The sequence below is a fragment of the Pongo abelii genome, chromosome 18 (assembly GCF_028885655.2).
Source record: "Pongo abelii isolate AG06213 chromosome 18, NHGRI_mPonAbe1-v2.0_pri, whole genome shotgun sequence".
Lineage (NCBI taxonomy): Eukaryota > Metazoa > Chordata > Mammalia > Primates > Hominidae > Pongo > Pongo abelii.
The window spans coordinates 30698084-30718754 of NC_072003.2; the positions used below are offsets into that span (position 1 = coordinate 30698084).

A 20671-nucleotide genomic window follows, 5' to 3' on the forward strand; every position below is an offset into this window, starting at 1 on the left:
TAAAAATTAGCCGGATGTGGTGACGCGTGTCTGTAATCCCAGCTACTTGGAAGGTTGAGGCAGGAGAATCATTTGAAGCCGAGATCTTGCCACTGCACTCCAGCCTGGGCAACAGGGCGAGACTCTTGTCTCAAAAAAAAACCAATAATAATAACAATAATAATAATAATTGGCCAGGTGCAGTGGCTCATAATAATAATAATAATAATAACAATAATAATAATAATAATAATAATTGGCCATGTGCAGTGCCTCACACCTGTGATCCCAGCAGTTTGGGAGGCTGAGGTGGGTGGATTGCTTGAGCTCAGGAGTTCAAGACCAGCCTGGGCAACATAGCTAGACCCTGTCTCAAAAAAACTCCAACAACAATAAACCCGTTACTTCTGAACATAAATAATATTTTTAATGGAAAACAGTTACATATGCCTCAAAAAAATTAATAGGAAGAGTAGCATTATTTTATGTTTTCTCAAGTTTATTCAATAGAAATAGAAAAAATTACTCTCATTTGTGCTTCAGGATTCAAACTGTTTTGTTATGCTGTTTTGGCTGGTGTGTATGAAGAAAATTTGGCCTCATACAAATATATAATTGGAGCAGAGAGAAACATTTTAATTGCCTTTTCAGATAACTGTAGACACTCTCCTTTCATACTATACAAAATTTAGCAAATGGCAGTTTCTTTTTTTTTTTTGAGAAAAAGTCTCACTGTCGCCCAGGCTGGAGTGCAGTGGCATGATCTCAGCTCACTGCAACCTCTGCCTGCTGGGTTCAAGCGATTCTCCTGCCTCAACCTCCCGAGTAGCTGGAATTACAGGTGTGAACCACCATGCCCAGCTAATTTTTTTTATTTTTAGTAGACCTGGGGTTTCCCCATGTTGGCCAGCTGGTCGCAAACTCCTGACCTCAGGTGATCAGCCTGCCTCCACTTCCCAAAGTGCTGGGATTACAGACGTGAGCCACCATGCCTGGCCTGCAAGTGGCAGTTTTGTTTTGTTTTTTTTTTTGAGACAGAGTTTTGCTGTTGTTGCCCAGGCTGGAGTGCAATGGCCTGATCTCGGCTCACTGCAACCTCCGCCTCCCGGGTTCAAGCGATTCTCCTGCCTCAGCCTCCCAAGTAGCTGGGATTACAGGCATGTGCCACCACGCTCAGCTAATTTTGTACTTTCAGTAGAGATGGGGTTTCTCTATGTTGGTCAGGCTGGTCTCAAACTGCCAACCTCAGGTGATCCTCCCGCCTTGGCCTCCCAAAGTGCTGGGATTACAGGCGTGAAGAACCATGCCAGGCCACAAGTGGCAGTTTCTTAAAGGTTAGTCACAGTGTGTCATCTGAAGCTTTATAGGTGAACTTTCATACTGTGTTACATTAAAATCCATTGGTCTATCTTGCACTTTCATTGGCTGCTTTACCCATATATGGTTTTATAACATCAGCCATTGGTTGTTTAGAAAATGTTGGTTCAGTGAGTTATGCAAATCTAAACGTTGACCTTTCAGATGCCATTATACAGTATTTAAAAAATCACATTTGTTAATATCACCACCTATTTCATTTTAAAAAGGAGTTTAAGTATTAGGAAACTATCAAACTCAAGGTAATGGAAACAAGTTTTCAACTTGTTTTCACTTGACAGCTTGAATTTTAACATTGGCAGCAAATATTGTCAGCTGTTTCCTTGAAGTGACAGACTCACTTATTTCGTATTTGAGAAAATTTCTGCCAAATTCCCAAGACTGAGTAACCATAATTTGTCTATTATATTCTTTACTGCCATGTACTCACATTTAAAACAAACAAACAATTATTTTTATTTAAGAATGTCCTGATGGTTGGGTTCAGTGGCTCACACCTATAGTCCCAACACCTTGGGAGGCCAAGACAAGAGGATCTCTTCAGCCCAGAAATTCAAGACCAGCTTCGTCAACATAGTGAGACTCCATCTCTACTAAATAAAATAAATAAATAAATAAATAAATAATAGTCAGGCATGGCATGCACCTGTGGTTCTAGCTACTAAGGAGACTGAGGTGTGAGGATCACTTGAGCCCAGGAGGTCAAGACCAGCCTGGGCAACTTAGTGAGACCCCATCTCTGTGAAAAAGTAAAAAATAAGCCAGGTATAGTGGCTTGTGCCTGTAGTCCCAGCCACTCAGGATCACTTGAGCCCAGGAGGTTGAGGCTACAGTGAGCCATGATTGTGCCACTGCACTCCAGCCTGGGCAAAAAGACCTTGTCTAGAGAGAGAGAGAGCAGGGGTGGGGTGGGGGGAGAGAGGAGAGAAAGGAAGGAAGGAAAGAAGGGAGGGAGGGGAGAGAGAAAGGAAGGAGGAAAGAAGGGAGGGATGGAAGAAGGGAGGAAAGAAGGGAGGGATGGAAGAAGGGAGGGAAGAAGGAAGGAGGGAAGGTTTCTAGTACATTGTGGTAACACTGCCTTGATTCAGACTGCAAGCAGTTTTACCCATCATTGCTTTGTGTCATAAGTACAAATGTCAACACAGCCAGATGGGGTGGCTCATGCCTGTAATCCCAGCACTTTGAGAGGCCAAGGTGGGCGGATCACCTGAGGTCGGGAGTTTGAGACTAGCCTGGCCAACATGGTGAAACGCTGTCTCTACTAAAAATACAAAAATTAGCTGGGCATGGTGGCACATACCTGTGGTCCCAGCTACTTGGGAGAAGCTGAGGCAAGAGAATCGCTTGAACCCAGGAGGCAGAGGTTGCAGTGAGCCAAGATCATGCCACTGTATTGCAGCCTGGGCAACAGAGTGAGACTGTCTCAAAAGAAAAAAAAAATCAATACAATGAAAAACTCTTCAAATTATGATTAAAATACTTTTGTCTTTGTGGACCCCTCCTTCTCCCAGGATCTGCAGAACACACTTTGAGAAACATTGCTACAGTCCATTTTTAGGAAGGCTGCTTTGTGCCTTCTAATGAGCATCTCTGCACTTGCAGTCTTAGGACGTTATTGTAGCCTAGTAGAGGAGTATGTTCAGTTTCAGATTGGTCCCCAAAAGGAAAAATTTATTCTCGGAAGTATTTACTCGAGGGTCATATTTGACATCCAAAGAATCCCATTTTCTGTTCCAATTTTTTAAACTTTGATTTACACTTTTTTTTTTTTTTTTTTTTTTGAGAGAGAGTCTCGCTCTGTCACCCAGGCTGTAGTGCAGTGGCGTGATCTTGGCTCACTGCAACCTCTGCCTCCCAGGTTCAAGCGATTCTCTTGCCTCAGCCTCCTGAGTAGCTGGGATTACAGGCGCACGCCACCACGCCCGGCTAACTTTTTTGTCTTTTGTTAGTAGAGATGGGGTTTCACCATGTTGGTCAGGCTGGTCTCGAACTCCTGACCTCAGGTGATCCACTTGCCTCAGCCTCCCAAAGTGCTGGGATTATAGCCATGAGCCACCACACCTGGCCCTGATTTATACATAATTTTATAGGCACATACCTATTTATTGGATAAAGTGAAGCATACCTTATTGTGATTCTAACTAGATAAGCCAAGCCTGGCCTTATTAGAAAGATGTTTACTTCCTAAATTCACAAAAGCTTAAATGTCTAGCAGATGCCCTCCAAACTGGACTGTAATTTAGTTTATTCGGCTTGTCTTAATCACCATAGCTTTTCACAACCCTTTCCCTGGCCTTTTGATTTTGACTTTGGGCAGGTCCTATCTGTTTCTGTGATGCAGTGTAATGTCCTTAGGTTTGGGGGCCAGATAGCCCTGGATTTGCATCTCTGCTGTACACTTTGACCTCTCTGAGCCTTGGTTTTCCTGTCAGTAAAATGGACATGATAATGAAGCCCACCTTGTTTTGTGGCTTCAATGAAACAATGCATCAAGTCTGGCATATAAAAAAATGTTCCTGGCTGGGCGCGGTGGCTCACGCCTGTAATCCCAGTACTTTGGAAGGCCGAGGCAGGCAGATCACCTGAGATCAGAAGTTCGAGACCAGCCTGACCAACATGGAGAAACCCTGTCTCTACTTAAAAAAATGCAAAATTAGCCGGGTGTGATGGTGCATGCCTGTAATCCCAGCCACTTGGGGGGCTGAGGCAGGAGAATCGCTTGAATCTGGGAGGCAGAGGTTGCGGTGAGCCGAGATTGCGCCGTTGCACTCCAGCCTGGGCAACAAGAGCGAAACTCTGTCTCAAAAAAAAAAGTTCCTACAGCCAGGCGTGGTGGCTCACGCCTGACTTTGGGAGGCTGAGACGGGTGGATCACGAGATTAGGAGTTCAAGACCAGCCTGGCCAAGATGGTGAAATCCTGTCTCTACTAAAAATACAAAAATTAGCCAGGTGTGGTGGCGGGTGCCTGTAATCCCAGCTACTCGGGAGGCTGAGGCAGAGAATTGCTTAAACCTGGAGGCGGAGGTTGCAGTGAGCCGAGATTGCGCCACCGCACTCTAGCCTGGGCCACTGAGTGAGACTCTGTCTCCAAAAAAAAAAAAAAAAGAAGTTCCTACATAGTGGCTGATGTTATCATTATCTGCAAATAGGCAGACTTCTTCCACACGGTTGACAGAAGAGGGAAGTGTGCTGATGAAGCTCTCTAGCAGATGATAACTTTTGTAATTAGCACACTCTTTGCTTAAGAGAAAATCCAATGTTTGACATTTTTTATTCCATGAAGGTACATTGGCAGCATGTGTTTTCTGCCTGTGAAAATGTTCGCCTTTCTGTTAAAGTTGAATTTTCCCCAGTGCTTTAAAAATATGAAATGGTTTAGGAAAAAAAAATTCTACTTCATTTTCAAGGAACATAATAATTAGACAAAAGTTCAGCACATCGATATAATTAGAAAGGATTTGGAAGTTGTTCATTTGCTTTTCACTGCTCCCCTAGAGCAAATATTCAACATTTCCCCTGTTCATACTGTTCATTTGCTTAGCAAACTTTCTCAAATAATTAATAATGCCAAGATGAAATTTAGCCTCGCTTGTCCAAATAATCCCAGACTGCAGACAGGTGATGGTTGAATTAGGAAGGTTTTGCTGAGAGTACACCGTCGGTTTGGCTGGTCTCTCCTCTCCTTGTGTGGTATTTACCTGGCTTCTTGGTGATTTGTCTGTTTCTCTTACTACTTAAACCCAGCAAAAAAAATAATAAAATAACAATCAAATGCAATAAAACAAAGCAAGCATTCAGCAGGTGAAATAAACATACATCCCATATAGTCTTTGTGTCTGTTCTGTTTTCTTTTCTTCTTATTCCGATCCTTCAATCTAATTAATTTCTTTTCTCTCAAATTTTTTCAGAGTTCATTCCTCCTGTCACTTTAACTTATAGGAAGTTGGCACATAATGTTTTGCTCATTTTTCCTTATGAGATTCATTCCATGATTCAACATTTCAGTGCCTTCTGTGCATTGGAATTCAGAGATGCCAAAATGAGTAAGATTGAATCCAGGTGAAGGGGATATGGGAATTCATGGTACTATTCTTGACATTTTTCTGTGAAGTTGATTTTTTTTTTTTTTTTTTTTTTTTTTTTGAGGTGGAGTCTCACTTTGTAGCCCAGGCTGGAGTACAGTGGTGCGATCTTGGCTTACTGCATCCTCCGCCTCCCGAGTTCCAGAGATTCTGCTGCCTCAGCCTCCTGGGTACCTGGGATTACAGGCACGTGCCACCACGCCCAACTAATTTTTGTATTTTTAGTACAGACGGGGTTTCACCATGTTGCCCAGGCTGGTCTCGAACTCCTGACCTTAGGTGATCCAACCCTACCCCTTGGCCTCCTAAAGTGCTACGATTACAGGTGTGGATTTTTTTTTTTTTTTTTTTTTTTTTAGACAGAGTCTTGCTCTGTTGCCCAGGCTGGTGTGTAATGGTGAGATAACTCACTGGTGCGTCCATCTCCTGGCTCAAGCGATCTTCCTATGTCAGCTGTCAAAGTAGCTGGGACTACAGGTGTGTGCCACCATGCCCAGCTAATTTTTTATTTTTTGTGGAGATGGGGGTCTTGCTATGTTGTCCAGGCTGGTCTCAATCTCCTGAGCTCAAGCAATCCTCCCACCTTGGCCTCCCAAGTTGCTAAGATTACAGGCATAAGCCACTGTGCCTGGCTGGAAATGAATTCTTTATATCAGAGCTTGCACAAGCGGCTGAAACAGCCCACATGCATGTTTATTTGGCTCATAATGTTTTGTTTTTTAAATTTTTGAATTACTTGTCAACATTGAAAAATGAGCAGATTTCTCATAAATACCTGATTGTGGTGTTTTCTTGAAAATATCAATAAAGTCTGTTAACACCAAATCATAATTCTGCATGGCAACAATTGTCCCACCACCCGAGTTAAGTGGAGACTTTGCGCTTTAGGAGGGAGGTGGCCTGTCTAATGACTGGCTTCTCTCATTGTGTCTGTCACTCCTAGGCCTGTCAGCATTTGTACTTAGAATTCTACTTTAGTATTAACTTGTACGGTTTTGAAAACTCCTGTGGACTTCCTTGTGTGCCATACTGGACTATACTTATTCTTTTTGTTTGTTTTTTTGTTGTTGTTTTTAGATAGAGTCTTGTTCTCTCACCCAGGCTGGAGTGCAGTGGTACGATCTCAGCTCACTGCAGCCTCTGCCTCCTGGGTTCAAGTGATTCTTCTGCCTCAGCCTCCCAAGTAGCTGGGATTACAGGTGTGTGCCACCACACCTGGCTAATTTTTGTATTTTTAGTAGAGATGGGGTTTCACTATGTTGGCCAGGCTGGTTTCGAACTCCTGACCTCAAGTGATCTGCCTGCCTTGGCCTCTCAAAATGCTGGGATTACAGGCATGAGTCACCATGCCCAGCTTCTTTTTGTTTTAATCTGAAAAAAAGGGAATATATTATCTGCCTTTAGAAACTTCATATTATGGTGAGAAAGCAGACGTAAACAGATGACTACATTTCAACATGGGAGTCCTTAGAAGATAATATTTGTAGAGGTCTTCCCCTTTCTCAAAGCAGTGTGGCTCACTTCCTTGCTATTGTAAATAAAGTTTTATTGGAACACAGCAGCACCCTTTCACATATATACAGTCCATGGCTGTTTTCTTGCAGAGTTGAGTAGTTGTAAAAGAGACTATGTGGCCCACAGGCCAAAAATATTTACTATCTGGCCCTGTACAGGAAACGTTTGCTGACTGTTGCCATGGCAGATCTGATTTGATTCCTGAGACAGCTCAATGGGATACTGTGATTGTATCTGTTTTATACCACACACCTAGTAGGTAGCAGAGCCAGGACTCAGTCGAATAAGGTCTACACTTGGTAGTATGTTATGGAAGGCCCATTTCAGCCTTGTCACTGCCAGTGTGTGGCCAGGTTCTCACACTCGGAGAGTGAGTCTGTGGGGAAGACTTGGCCACTGGGCTGATGGAAGAATATACATTTTGAAAAGTACCCATTTTGACTACATTCCCAGCTCCCTCAGCATCTGGTCCCATGACTGCTTCTCTGTTTCCAAATGGGAGTAGGCTAATGCAGAGCAATGTGGTTGGTTGCAAGGAAGAACTTGAAACTGCAGAGCACTTTATGTAAAAATAAGAAAGTGTGACTACCGATGTCCCATGGGGCTTTGCAGCTTTAACAATTGCCGTATGGATCATATCACCTTGAAGTAGAGAATTTCTCTGGGGAATTAGCTCCCCTCCAGCCTCATCTTTTTAGACACTTGCCTACCTGCTCTCACACCCAGAGGTTTTACACTGCACTGTACAGCGTCTATCAATATGTTTTTCCATATTCAAAAATAGTGATTTCAGGCCAGGCATGGTGGCTCATGCCTGTAATCCTAGCACTTTGGGAGGCTGAGGCGGGAAGATCAGTTGAGCCCAGGAGTTTGAGATCAGCCTGGGCAACACGGTGAGACCCCATCTCTACAAAAAATTGTTAAAAATTATTTGGGCATGTTGACGCATGCCTGTGGTTTCAGCTACTCGGGAGGCTGAGGTGGGATCACCTTAGCCCAGGAGGTTAAGACTACAGTGAGCTGTGATCATGCCACTGCAATGATGCAATGCAATGCAATGCAATGGAGCAAGACCCTGTCTCAAAAAAAAAAAATAGTAAGGTCATGGTGGCTCATATCTATAATCTCAGCACTTTCGGAGGCCGAGGCAGGCGGATCACTTGAGGTCAGAAGTTTGAGAACAGCCTGGCCAACATGGTGAAACCCCGTCTCTACTAAAAATACAGAAATTAGCCGGGCATGGTGGCACCTGCCTGTAATCCCATCTTCCTGGGAGACTGAGGTGGGAGAATCATTTGAATCCAGGAGGCAAAGGTTGCAGTGAGCCTAGACTGCGCCACTGCATGCCAGCCTGGGCGATAGAGCGAGACTCCGTCTAAAAAAAAAAAAAAAAAATTCCAGGTGTGGTGGCTCATGCCTGTAATCCCAACACTTTGGGAGACCGAGGCGGGCAGATCACGAGGTCAGGAGTTCGAGACTAGCCTGGCCAACATGGTGAAACCCCATCTCTACTAAAAATACAAAAATTAGTCGGGAGTGGTGGCGGGCGCCTGTAATCCCAGCTATTCAGGAAGCTGAGGCAGGAGAATCGCTTGAACCTGGGAGGCAGAGGTTGCAGTGAGCTGAGATCGCGCCACTGCAGTCCAGCCTGGGCTATAGAGTGAGACTCTGTATCAGAAAAAAAAAAAAAAAGTAATTTCACATAAGAACCTGGACTTCTCAGTCTCTTGATTAACAGGGTGCTTTGGGCCCTCAGCACTTTCTTGTCACGTAGCTCTGGTCCTCTAGCACTGAACAGTGGCCACCCCCTTGACCTGGGACATGTTCTGGCTGGTGTTACCTGTCATCTGGTGCTCACTTCTTCCATTGAGCATATTGGCCTCCTTTGCAGGCATCTGAGATTTCAATCCCAGCCCGAGACACTTGGGGCGGTTGGCCATCTCTAGAGTACACCGTCTTCTTTCCACCATGCTGCCTTGCCCGTGCTGTGTTCCCTGCCAGCTGTGCCCTTCTTTCAAGTCACTTCCACACTGTAAATTGCAGTGACCAGCACCACCTGCAGAATTAGCTCCTCCCCCATGGCGGGACCCCATAGCTAGTCAGGCATTGTGTTGTATCACAGGGACGGGCTCTATGCTTTTCTCCCTCCCTCTTTGAGGGTAGAGACTCACTTCTTTCCTTTGTATGCCCAGCACCTGGCACAAGGACTGGCACAGGCAGATCCCATAAGTGTTTGCTGGGTTGACACTGTAACCAGGAAAGAGATTAACGGATTTGTTCCCTAGTGAATTGCTGGACGTTCTCCATAAAGTAGACAAAGGAAAGGGCCTTGTAGCCAAGCTTCCAGGCCATGCTTCCAGGGACCGTGGCTGGATCCTTTTTCTCTTTTTTTTTTTTCTTTTTTTCGAGACAGAGTCTCGCTGTGTCACCCAGGCTGGAGTGCAGTGGTGTGATCTTGGCTCACTGCAACCTCTGCCTCCTGGGTTCAAGCAATTCTCCTGTCTTAGCCTCCCAAGTAGCTGGGACTACAGGTGCCCACCACCACGCCTGGCTAATTTTTGTTTTTTTTTTGTTTTTTTTGTTTTTTTTTAGTAGGGACGGGGCTTCACCATATTGGTCAGGCCGGTCTCGAACTCCTGATCTTAGATAATCCACCGGCATCGGCCTCCCAAAGTGTTGGGATTACAGGTGTGGGCCACTTCGCCTGGCCTGGTCCTTTTTCTCTAGTGGACACGTATGGTTTCCCCAGACAACCCAGTCCTCATACTATTCCTGCTCCTAGCTTCCTTTCCTGTCCCCCGCAGCTGCTTCATCTGCTCTCCCATTAGCATTCCTGTCCTGGCCCAATTTCCTTTCCTAGTGAAGTCACTTTCTCTCCCAGCTCCCACTTCACTTCAGAGTCCACTGCTACCTTGACCACCCTTAGCAGTGGACCCTCTGATTTAACATGTCCTTTGGGGAGAGGAAAATTATGGGTAAACATAGCGCCTGGCAGGAAGTCAGAGCGCTACAGATATCTGGTTACTTGCAGGGCCCACCACATTTTTCTAAACTCTGAGTGAACCTACAATGCAGTGTGTGGTGTGTGTGTGTGTGTGTGTGTGTGTGTGTGTGTGTTTTCCCTGCAACGAGTCCCAAACTATTTAGAAACATTTCATGAACTCTCTAATGTCACAAAAGTTAGAGTTGGAAGGAACTTGACAGATCTCGCCTAGGGTCCCATTTTGGGGACTCTGAAGTATCTCAGAATCGTGAAGTTCCCTTGCAGGGGTCACACATTTAGAGGCCTGCAGGGGCCAGGTAATGTAAATGACTGTCCTGGCCAGAGTTTATTTCATTATGCTGCTTGTGTCAGTTTCCAATGTAAATGACTGTCCTGGCCAGAGTTTATTTCATTATGCTGCTTGTGTCAGTTTCCAACACCTAAATACACATTGCATACCCAAGAATATTCTTCAGTTTCATAAAGAAATCTGTTGTCAGCCAGGGGCAGTGGCTCATGCCTGTAATCCCTGTACTTTGGGAGACTAATGCAGGAGGACTGCTTAAACTCAGGAGTTTGAGACCATCCTGGGCAATATGGCAGACCCCGGCTTTACCAAAAAATGTTATAAATTAGCTGGGCTTGGTGGCACATGCCTGTAGTCCCAGCTCCTTGGGAGGCTGAGGTGGGTGGATCACTGAAGCCCAGAAGGTCGAAGTTACTCTGGTGAGCCATGACCACACCACTTTGACTCCAGCCTGGCCGACAGAGCGAGACCCTATCTCAAAAAAATAATAATGGTGATAATAATAATAGGACCTTCCCATAAGGCTGCTAGGAGAATCCAATGAATTCATCCATCTAAAACCCTTAGAACAGGGCCTGGTGCTTGGTAGCCTCTCAGTACAAATTAGCCATGTGGAGAAGGAACACATCTCTTTCCTTAGGATTCTGGGAGATCTCATGTGCTACTTTCAGCGTTTCTCAAGGCAGATTGGCAGATCATTTTTGGGAGATGCAAATACTCAGAAGATACTTTAATTAGGGTACACATACACACCCATGTGCGTTTTCACAAGTGCACAGTCTTCACTCGTACACTCTGGGGAGCTGGAATGGCTGGATGAGGCTAGGTTGGAGTGCAAAGTGGGAATGGGTTTAGGAGCTTGTCTGATGGATACAGATGTAGACTGAAATATATTTCAGCCTGGGAAGCGTGTTGTCACATAAGCCACTGATTAGATTACAGAAGTGTAGCATTTACTTATCTTTACTATTTCAAATGGAAAAAAAATCAATATTTTCCAATTATCTTCAATGGGGTATTAAACTGACTTTGTCATATTTCGTTTCACCATCCCAGAAAGAGCAGGGGGAAGGGATCAGGAAAGCACATTGCAAGAGCAGATGACGTCTTCACTGCAGTACACGGTCATGCCTCCTGTTCCTTCCAGCATTGTCTATTCAGAAATTCGGTCATTCACTCGTTCATCCATTTCAGAAGTTTCTACTGATGCACACTCCATTCTAGGCACTATTCCAGGTGTGGAGAATTCACTGATAAGCCAGATAGCAGCCTCTGGTTTCATGGGGCTTATTTTTAGTTGGGGAGGCAGACTACAAACATATTAATAAGAAAATGTCAGTAAGTGCCATGCAGAAGGTTAAGACAGGGAGGACTGAGGGCTGGGTCCCCCTGGAGAGATGGGTTGTTTTAAGCTGAAATCTCATTGCTAAGAAGGATCCCTCATAAGACCAAGGGCGTGAGTGCTCTTGGCCCAGAGGAGAGGGCTAAGGCCCTGAGGCAAGAAGGAGTCTTGGGTCTACGGAGCAGAAGAAGGATGTGGGACTAGGTGCAGTGGCGCATGCCTGTGGTCCCATCTGTGCAGGAGTCCACTTGGGAGTATGGCTTGAGCCTGGGAGGTTGAGGCTGTGGTGAGCTGTGATCACACCACTGCAGTCCAGCCTGGGCAACAGAGCAAGGTTCCTTCTGTAAATACAAAGAAGAAAGACAGTGGGGCTGTAGGGAAGAGGGAGGAGAGATCCAAAATATCCCATGGGCCAGGCCATGCAGAGCCTGGTCAGAATGGGGCTTGGATTCTTTTCTGCATGCACAGGGAAACATTAGAAGTTCAGGCAGGCAAGTGGTAGGATCTGGTTTTTATATGGCTGCCATAGGAAAATCCGGGCAAGAGTGGAGGCAGGGATACCTACTAGGTGGCTGTGGAAAAAGTTGGTCACATGCGGTGTCTCATGCCTCTAATCCCAGCACTTTGGGAAGCTGAGACGGGTAGAATTGAACCCAGGAGTTCGAGACCAGCTAGGCAACATAGTGAGACCTCATCTCTACTAAATTAAAAAAAAAAAAAAAAGCTGGCCATGGTGGCACATACCTGTGTCCCAGCTACTTAGGAGGCTGAGGCAGGAGGATCACTTCAGCACAGTAGGTCGAGGCTGCAGTGAGCCCTGATCATGCCCACTGCACTCCAGCCTGGGCAACACAGCAAGACCCTGTCTGGGAAAAAAAAAAAAAGAAAAAGTCCTCGGGGAGTTGACGGGGGCTGGCTTAGAGACAGGGATGATAGGAATGAACAGATTCCAGATCTATTTGGAAGCCCAAGTTCAGTTGAACTGGCTGAGATCCATGAATAGTCAGCAGTTTATGGGAACTAATAACTGCTAAGTACCTACTGTATGCAGGGCGCTGTTCTGAGAGTTTTACATGTAGTGCCTTAACCCTGACAATAGACTTAAATGGAGTTAGGACTAATAGGACTCCCAAATGGGTAATGAGTAACTAAGAGAGACCTGCTGACCCAGAGCCTCCCCTCTCAGCCACCACACAGCATTGTCCCCAGGCTCTTATCTAATTATGAAGCTCCCAGAAGAACACATGGCTAAGCATTTCTAAACCAAGCAATGCGCATTAACAGTGTGCAGGTTATAAATAAGCATTTCTGTATGCCAGCTGCTGTTTGGGTTTGGAAAGGAAAAGAAGATCTTAGCATGACTTGTTTATCCCAGGTAATTTGGCAGTAAACTGGGCCCCAGAAGTCAAGTTACACAGAAAATGCAAAGGAAAAGTGACAGGGGTATCATATCAGGCTTTCCAAAAAGGGAGGTAACTTAAAGGCCCACATCAGCCTGGAGGCACATGTGGGGAATGAAGGGAAGGGGTGTTGCTGAGCCGGTGTCTACCTGGCTTGCTTGCTTGCTTTTTTTTTGACGGAGTTTCACTCTTCTTGCCCAAGTTGGAGTAATGGTGCAATCTCGGCTCACTGCAGCCTCCGTCTACTGGGTTCAAGCGATTCTCCTGACTCAGCCTCCCTAGTAGCTGGGATTAAAGGCATGCGCCACCACACCCAGCTAATTTTTTGTATTTTTAGTAGAGACAGGGTTTCACCATGTTAGCCAGGCTGGTCTCAACTTCTGACCTCAAGTGTTCCGCCCGCCTCAGCCTCCCAAAGTGCTGGGATTATAGGTGTGAGGCACCGCACCTGGCCCTGCCTGGCTTTCAAACAGTCCTGCTCTTTGTCTGATAGATTTCTGTTGTTTTAGTGGGATGTCCTTAAAGAAGTCCCCTCAAAATGGGTTCATGGCATCAAGATAAAGAAATAATAGGAGTCCAGGCGCGGTGGCTCACACCTGTAATCCCGGCACTTTGGGAGGCCGAGGCGGGTGGATCACCTGATGTCAGGAGTTCGAGACCAGCTTGGCCAACGTAGTGAAACCCTGTCTCTGTTAAAAATGCAAAAATTAGCTGAGTGTGATGGCGTACCCCTGTAATCCCAGCTACTTGGGAGGCTGAGGTGGGAGGATCGCTTGAACCTGGGAGGCGCAGGTTGCAGTGAGCCGAGATTGCGCCACTGCACTCCAGCCTGGGTGACAGAGTAAGACTCTGTCTCAAAAAAGAAAAGAAAAGAAAAGAAATAATGGGAAAGTCAGGTGCGCTGCTTCACGCACTAAATTTGTGTATTTTTAGTAGAGACGGGGTTTCACCATGTTGGTTGACCAGGCTAGTCTCGTACTCTTGACCTTAGGTAATCCGCCCGCCTTGGCCTCCCAAAGTGGTGGGATTACAGGCGTGAGCCACTGCACCCAGTGGTGGCACACCCTTGTAATCCCAGCTACTCAGGAGGCTAAGGTGGGAGGATCGTTTGTGCCCAGGAGTTCCAGGCTGTAGTGAGCTATGTTCACACCACTGCATTCCAGGATGGGCAACAGAGCAAGACTCAGTCTCTAAAAGATAATAGTAATAGGAAAATAAAAATAAAAACAATATAAAAAACATACATTAAGAAGTCCCTCACATGCCTCTTGGGTAGTTCTTTATGCAGATAGAACCAATATGAGTATATATTTTGATTTTCCCTTTTTCTTAGAGAAAAGGTTACATGCAACATATACTTTCTGGTCTTGATTTTTTTTCCACCTAAAATATGACCATCTTTTAAGGATATATAAGGAGTAGAATATAAGAAGCTTGCTCATTCTTTCAGCTTTACAGTGTTCAATTACATTGTGCAGATTCATCATATTTATTCAGTGACTTATTATTTCTACTATTTGCTATTACAAATCATGATACAGCAGATACCTTGCACATATGTTTGTTTCCTATTTGTGGACACGTCTTCATGGCTGATTCCTAGTGGTGATATTGCTAGCTCAAAGGAAAAATGCATTTGTGCTTTTGAGGGATTACAGGCGTGAGCAACCGGGCCTTGCCCTGGGAATAAGAAAGAAGTTTTTTTTTTGAGACCAAGTCTCACTCTGTCACCAGGCTGGAGTACAGTGGTGCAATCTCGGCTTTGTGCAACCTCCGCTTCCTGGGTTCAAGTGATTCTCCTGCCTCAGCCTCCCGAGTAGCTAAAACTACAGGCACATGCCATCACGCCCAGCTAATTTTTGTATTTTTAGTAGAGACGGAGTTTCACCCTGTTGGCCAGGATGTTCTCAATCTCTTGACCTTGTGATCTGCCCGCCTGGGCCTCCCAAAGTGCTGGGATTACAAGTGTGAGCCACAGCACCCGGCCGGAAATAAGTTCTTAATCCAAAACTCTTGTGATGGGGAGGCCCTTACACTGGATTTCTTTACCTGCAAATTTCTACTGAGTTCCTTTTATTCTCCAAAACCTGACCTTTCATGCCAAGGCTGAGCATTTTACCAGACTCGATGGGAGTGAGGGTCTAATGTCAAGCCTGCCTCTGCACATTTGGTATTTTCTGCCCCTTGCCATCTTCTACATCTTCTCAGAAAGCCATCTGGCTAGAAGGGAGCTTCATCTGCACTGGGGAATTCTTTCCTTTCAGTCTCTTTATTAATTGCTGTGGGATTCTTGTACCAGCCTTTACTGACCTGGCCGAGGGACAGTGGAGTCTAATGCTTAGGAGTGCAGACTCTGGAGCCAAATTGCCCAGATTCAAATTAAAGCTCCACCACTCGCTAGCTATATGATATTGGACAAGTTTCCTAATCTCTTTGGGTCTCAGTGCCCTCATCTGCCAAGTGGGAAAATATAGTGCCTATTTTATAGGGTAGTTGTGAGAAGTAAATGATTTGATGTATGTGCTTAACCCTGAGCCCACAGTGCCTGGCACGTTGTAAACCCTTACTACAGGTGAGCTCCCACGGTAATGGTGATGATAATGATGGCAGTGGTGATGATGGTTGACAGTGACAGTGAGGGTGATGTCAGTGGTGATTACAGTGACATTGATGATGATGACCATGACAATGATGTTGATGGTAATGATGATGACAGTGATGATGGTGATTATGAGCGCATTGAGCCCTGCCACTTAACAAGCTACATTTTTGTGACCTTGCACAAGCAGTGCAATCACTCACCCTGTTTATCATTTCTTCATTGTTTTGTACCAATGGGAATGGTACTGTTCATCTAAAGCAAATGTCAGTTAAAAAGCCTGTGGACTAGATCTGGCCTGTCACCTGTGTTTTTTTTGTTTGTTTGTTTGTTTGTTTAAGACAGAGTCTCGCTCTGTCGCCCAGGCTGGAATGCAATGGCGCCATCTCAGCTCATTGCAACCTCCGCCTCCCGGGTTCAAGCGATTCTCCTACCTCAGCCTCCCGAATAGCTGGGATTACAGGTGCCCGCCACCACACCCAGCTAATTTTTTTTCGTTTTAGTAGAGACAGGGTTTCACCATGTTGGCCAGGCTGGTCTCGAACTCCTGACCTCAGGCAGTCTGCTTGCCTTGGCCTCCCAAAGTGCTGGGATTACAGGCATGAGCCACCTTGCCCAGCCCCCCTTTTTTTTTTTTAATTTTAAATTTTTATCTTTATTTTAGATTCGGGGGTTGCATGTGCAGGTTTGTTACAGGGTATACTGCATGATGCTGAGGTTTGGGCTTCTATTAACCCCGTATAGTGAACACATATGGTGAACATAGTATCCAATAGAAGTTTTTTTAGCCCTTTCTCTCTCCCATTTTCAAGTCCCCAGTGTCTATTGTTCCCAACTTTATGTTCATGTATACCCAGTGTTTAGCTCCCACTTATAAGTGAGAATTTTTTTTAAATAAAGTTTTATTGGAACATGGTCACACCCATTGATTTGCACATTGTCTATGGCTACTTTTGCTACAGGGGTGGAGTTGAGTAGTTGCACCAGAGACCTTGTGGTCTTATGACCTTATGGCATACGTAGTGAAAAATATTTACTCTCTGGCTCTTTACAGAGTTTGCTGACCTCTGGTCTAAAGGAGTGGTTGTGAGGATGCAGGAGATGATGCCTCTGCGTAGAAACTCGCCACATAGTAGGTGTCCAATACAGTGGTGCTGCATCAACCAAGCATTGAACTTTTATGAACTCAGTGCTGGGCTCTTACCTCCACCCCCACCACTCTCCTCCCACCTGAAGAGGATAAGTAGAGGGAGTGATTACAATATGAATAGTTTAATTAGGAATATCATGAAATTATATTCTGCATATATATTTTTATCATGTACTGTACATTTCCATATGCATCAAATATGCATGCATATTAGTCTACAGCAGTGGATTTAAAAAGCTATGTCCTGTAGGCTGTACTTTACAGGTTGTTTAAGACTCTTTATCAAGGGTAATTTTGGCACTGATTTTCCCTTTGCCTGATGACTTCAGAAACTAACACCCAAGGAAGATGCGACTCCCCTCTAAATGGTAACGATGAAGATTATCTTCATCTAGAGCAAAGTGTCAGAATGTGCTAACCATTGAAAATGAATCCTATGTGCAGATAAAACCTTGCTGAAATCATAAATGGGAGAATAGTATTGTAGTTACAAAATTCAATGCAGTCGCTTCTTTTTTTTCTTTTCCCCAGACAGACATCTGTTCTATAAAGTGAGGTACACACGTATCATTTACATTTGGCCTTATTTATTGCTTCATAGCTGAAGCAGGCAGGTCACCTTGCAAAATGCAGAGGAACACCCCCTTAATTTTGCAAGTAACATATATTGATATTAATGTCACCTTTTTCCACTTCCTTCTTTGAGTTGTTTTGAGAATAAATGAGATATAGGTAGGAAGATGCTCAGAGAAGCTAAGTGTGGTAGACAGGCACAGTGTAATCTGGTTACAGCACTTCCATCCTTGATGGGCAGGAGCTGTCCACATCGAGCTAATCTGGAGGAGAGAGAAAGGCTCAGTGATGCGAGGACTGGGCCAACCAGTCTTCTAGGGAGCTTAGATAATAAATGCTCTTAATTGAGTGAATTATCTTTGTTGGAAAATAAGGAAATTACTTTCCGATTTAATGAATTAAAAAGCTTCTGATTAACTTCAGTAGAAAGATTTGCTTTTATGTTTTATTTTATTTTATTCTTTTTGTCTTGTTTGCTTGTTTTTATAGAGACAAGGTCTTGCTATGTTACCCAGGCTGGTCTTGAACTCCTGGCCTCCAGTGATCCTCTTGCCTTGGCCTCCCAAAGTGCTGGGATTACAGGCATGAGCCACTGCATCTGTCCTACTTTCACATTTTAGTAGTTAAGCTCTGTGTTCTTTGCATTAATGTAACTGGACAACTGAACGCAGGTCTCATGCTTGCTGCTTGCAGAGTTCAGTTAATAAGAGTGAGGTCTGGTAATAAGAAAGTAAATTTATTAACCAAAACTAGTAAAGGGGAAGTGGTCAGATTCCTATCCAAAGTAACCACTTCCATTTTGTGGGGGAAGAAAACTCCAGTTTTCCCTTACAGGAGTGAGCCAGGCGCAGTGGCTCACTCCTGTAATCCCAGCACTTTGGGAGGCCGAGACAGGCGGTTCACCTGAGGTCAGGAGTTCAAGACCAGCCTGGCCAACATGGTGAAACCCTGTCTTTACTAAAAAAATACAAAAATTAGCCAGGCATGGTGGTGGGCACCTGTAATCCCAGCTACTTGGGAGGCTGAGGCAGGAGAATTGCTTGAACCTGGGAGGCAGAGGTTGCAGTAAGTGGAGATCGCACCACTGCACTCCAGCCTGTACAACAGAGTGAGGCTCCATCTCAAAATAAATAAATAAATACATAAATAAAAAGAGAAAACTTGATAAGGAAGGCATGCAAGAATTGGGCTGAGTACTGTCTGTGTGTCTTGTTCAGGTGGCCATCTTGGGTCCCAGTCTACCTGGACACTGGGCTGGTGTCATCTCAACAATGGCCAGGTTGTTAACTTGCCACCGTGAAGTCATCTCTGGAATTTTGCAGCTGGGTCTCCAGGCTTGCTCCAAGATTAGCCCCTGGAACTTCTAAGAAGGCACATAGGCAAATACTAGTATACAGTTAGAGAAATGTGAAGAGAGTATATACGGTGAGAAAGGGAGGGACGTGGAGTCTACTTTAAGGCTAAGAGAAAAGGCTTCTGCAGTTTCCTTTAAGGTTCAATCTTGAAATCCAAGAGAAAGAGAAAAAAAAGTTTTCAAATGCATTTTGAAGTTAAGCTGCCCAGTTACATTAATATTTTAGTTTTTGTTTGTTTGTTTGTTTGTTTGTTTTGAGACGGAGTCTCACTCCTTCACCCAGGCTGGAGTGCAGTGGTGCAATCTTGGCTCACTGCAACCTCTGCCTCCCAGGTTTAGGCGAATCTTGTGCCTCTGCCTCTCGAGTAGCTGGAATTACAAGCATGTGCCACCATGCCCGGCTAATTTTTGTATTTTTAGTAGACATGGGGTTTCACCATGTTGACCAGGCTGGTCTCGAACTCCTGACCTCAGGTGATCCACCCGCCTCGACCTCCCTAAGTGTTGGGATTACAGGCATGAGTCACCGCGCCTGGCCACATTAATGTTTTGTTTTTATGGTCCACCTTAATTTTTTAAACTGTTCTTTATTAGTATAACATAATTTTAGAGATGAAAAGCAACCATAAAGATGATTCAGCCTAACTCTTAAAGAAAACAAAAACAAAAACTATGGCCCAAAGAGACCTAATGACTTATCCAAGGTCCCATAGCTGTCACTTGTCCCTCGGGACCAGATCCCCAGGAGGCTGTGTGGCCAGCAAAGCAAGGGCCTCAGCCAGGTGCTGGGATCTGCTGTGCTCACCCTGGAGGAGCTCTGCTCCCTCCTGCTGCCTGCTCTTGCCCTGGGCCCTGTGAGGCCCTGCTGGCATCTCACTGGCCTCTGTACTACTCCTGCTGCCAGGACACCCCAGTCTGTCAGTGGCCCGGACCCCAACCCGCTTTGTGCCTAGCAGCTCAGGGACAGTCCCCTCACTCTGCATGATGAGGCCTGACTACCTGGCATGTCATTGTCCCTGGCCAGCTTTAGGGCTCACTCGGAATCCTTAAACTGACAGCCAGAGCCGTGTGGTCAAGGGTTTCTGGGAGCTGCTCCTTCTAGCTCCTATCCCAGAGCAGCAAGCCTCAGGAGGTCCTGATAAAATTGGCCTAACAATCAAATCTCTTGATCCCTAAATCCTGGGGGTGTGTGTGTGTGTGTATGTGTGTTTAACTAATAAACTGGTTTTTAGAGCGTTCAGCAAAATTGAGCAGAAATTACAGAGAGCTCCCATATACCCCTGTCCCCACATACATCTCCCCAACTATCAACACCCCACACTGGGCTGGGTGCGGCAGCTTATGCCTGTAATTCCAGCACTTTGGGAGGCCAAGTGGGGTGGATCACATGAGCCCAGAAAATTGAGACCAGCCTGGGCAACATGGCAAAATGCCCATCTCTATAAAAAAAATTTTTTTTTTAAAGAACACCCTGTATTACAGTGGTACATTATGCTGGTCTCTTTTTCATCCTTAAATCCTAGGTTCTTTGTCTTAAGGCAAAAAAGAAAACACACACACACACACACACACACACACACAATGAAGACAAAGGCAGGCATGTAGCCAGTTTCAGATTAGTTCATTCTATCTGGGAATCCTGGCCTCTGTTAGTCTACCCCAAGGCTTGTGGCTGGTGGTAACTCAGCATGACAGCTCACACACGGAGATAACCCTGCCCTGTGTCACCCTCTTCTCTGTCTCTCAGAACCAATTCCAAATTCCTGGGACTGAGATTCTGATTGGCTGCAGTTGGGTCAGGGGTCCATCCATAGCACAGCATACTGAGGTTCAGGGCGTGGGATTATGTATAATCATGGCTGCCCAGAGGCCTCACTGGGTGGACAGAGGGGAGAGGAAGAGAGAGGAGGGCAGTTTAGGGTATCATTATGAGCTGACCAGATAAACCAAAAGATGTCTCCCATACCATGATACTGTATGATCCATGCCCTCCTGTAAATTCTCCAGTG

The 20671-nt window shown here is 45.2% G+C and overlaps 1 protein-coding gene across 20 annotated transcripts in view; it reads left to right on the forward strand.

Moving 5' to 3' along the window:
* The window catches only part of KATNIP (katanin interacting protein), a 230359-nt gene that overhangs the window by 1628 nt on the left and 208060 nt on the right, over positions 1-20671 (forward strand). For 11 of the 20 annotated variants that reach the window (XM_054533684.2, XM_054533683.2, XM_024233849.3 and 8 more), the window contains exon 2: positions 16640-16717. The exons of 8 other annotated variants lie outside the window; for them this stretch is intronic. In XM_054533684.2, the coding sequence (XP_054389659.1) occupies positions 16640-16717 (78 nt within the window). Of the gene's footprint in view, positions 1-1121; positions 1933-16639; positions 16718-20671 lie in introns of those variants that run through there. One more of the 20 variants, XM_054533686.2, reaches the window with a different exon arrangement.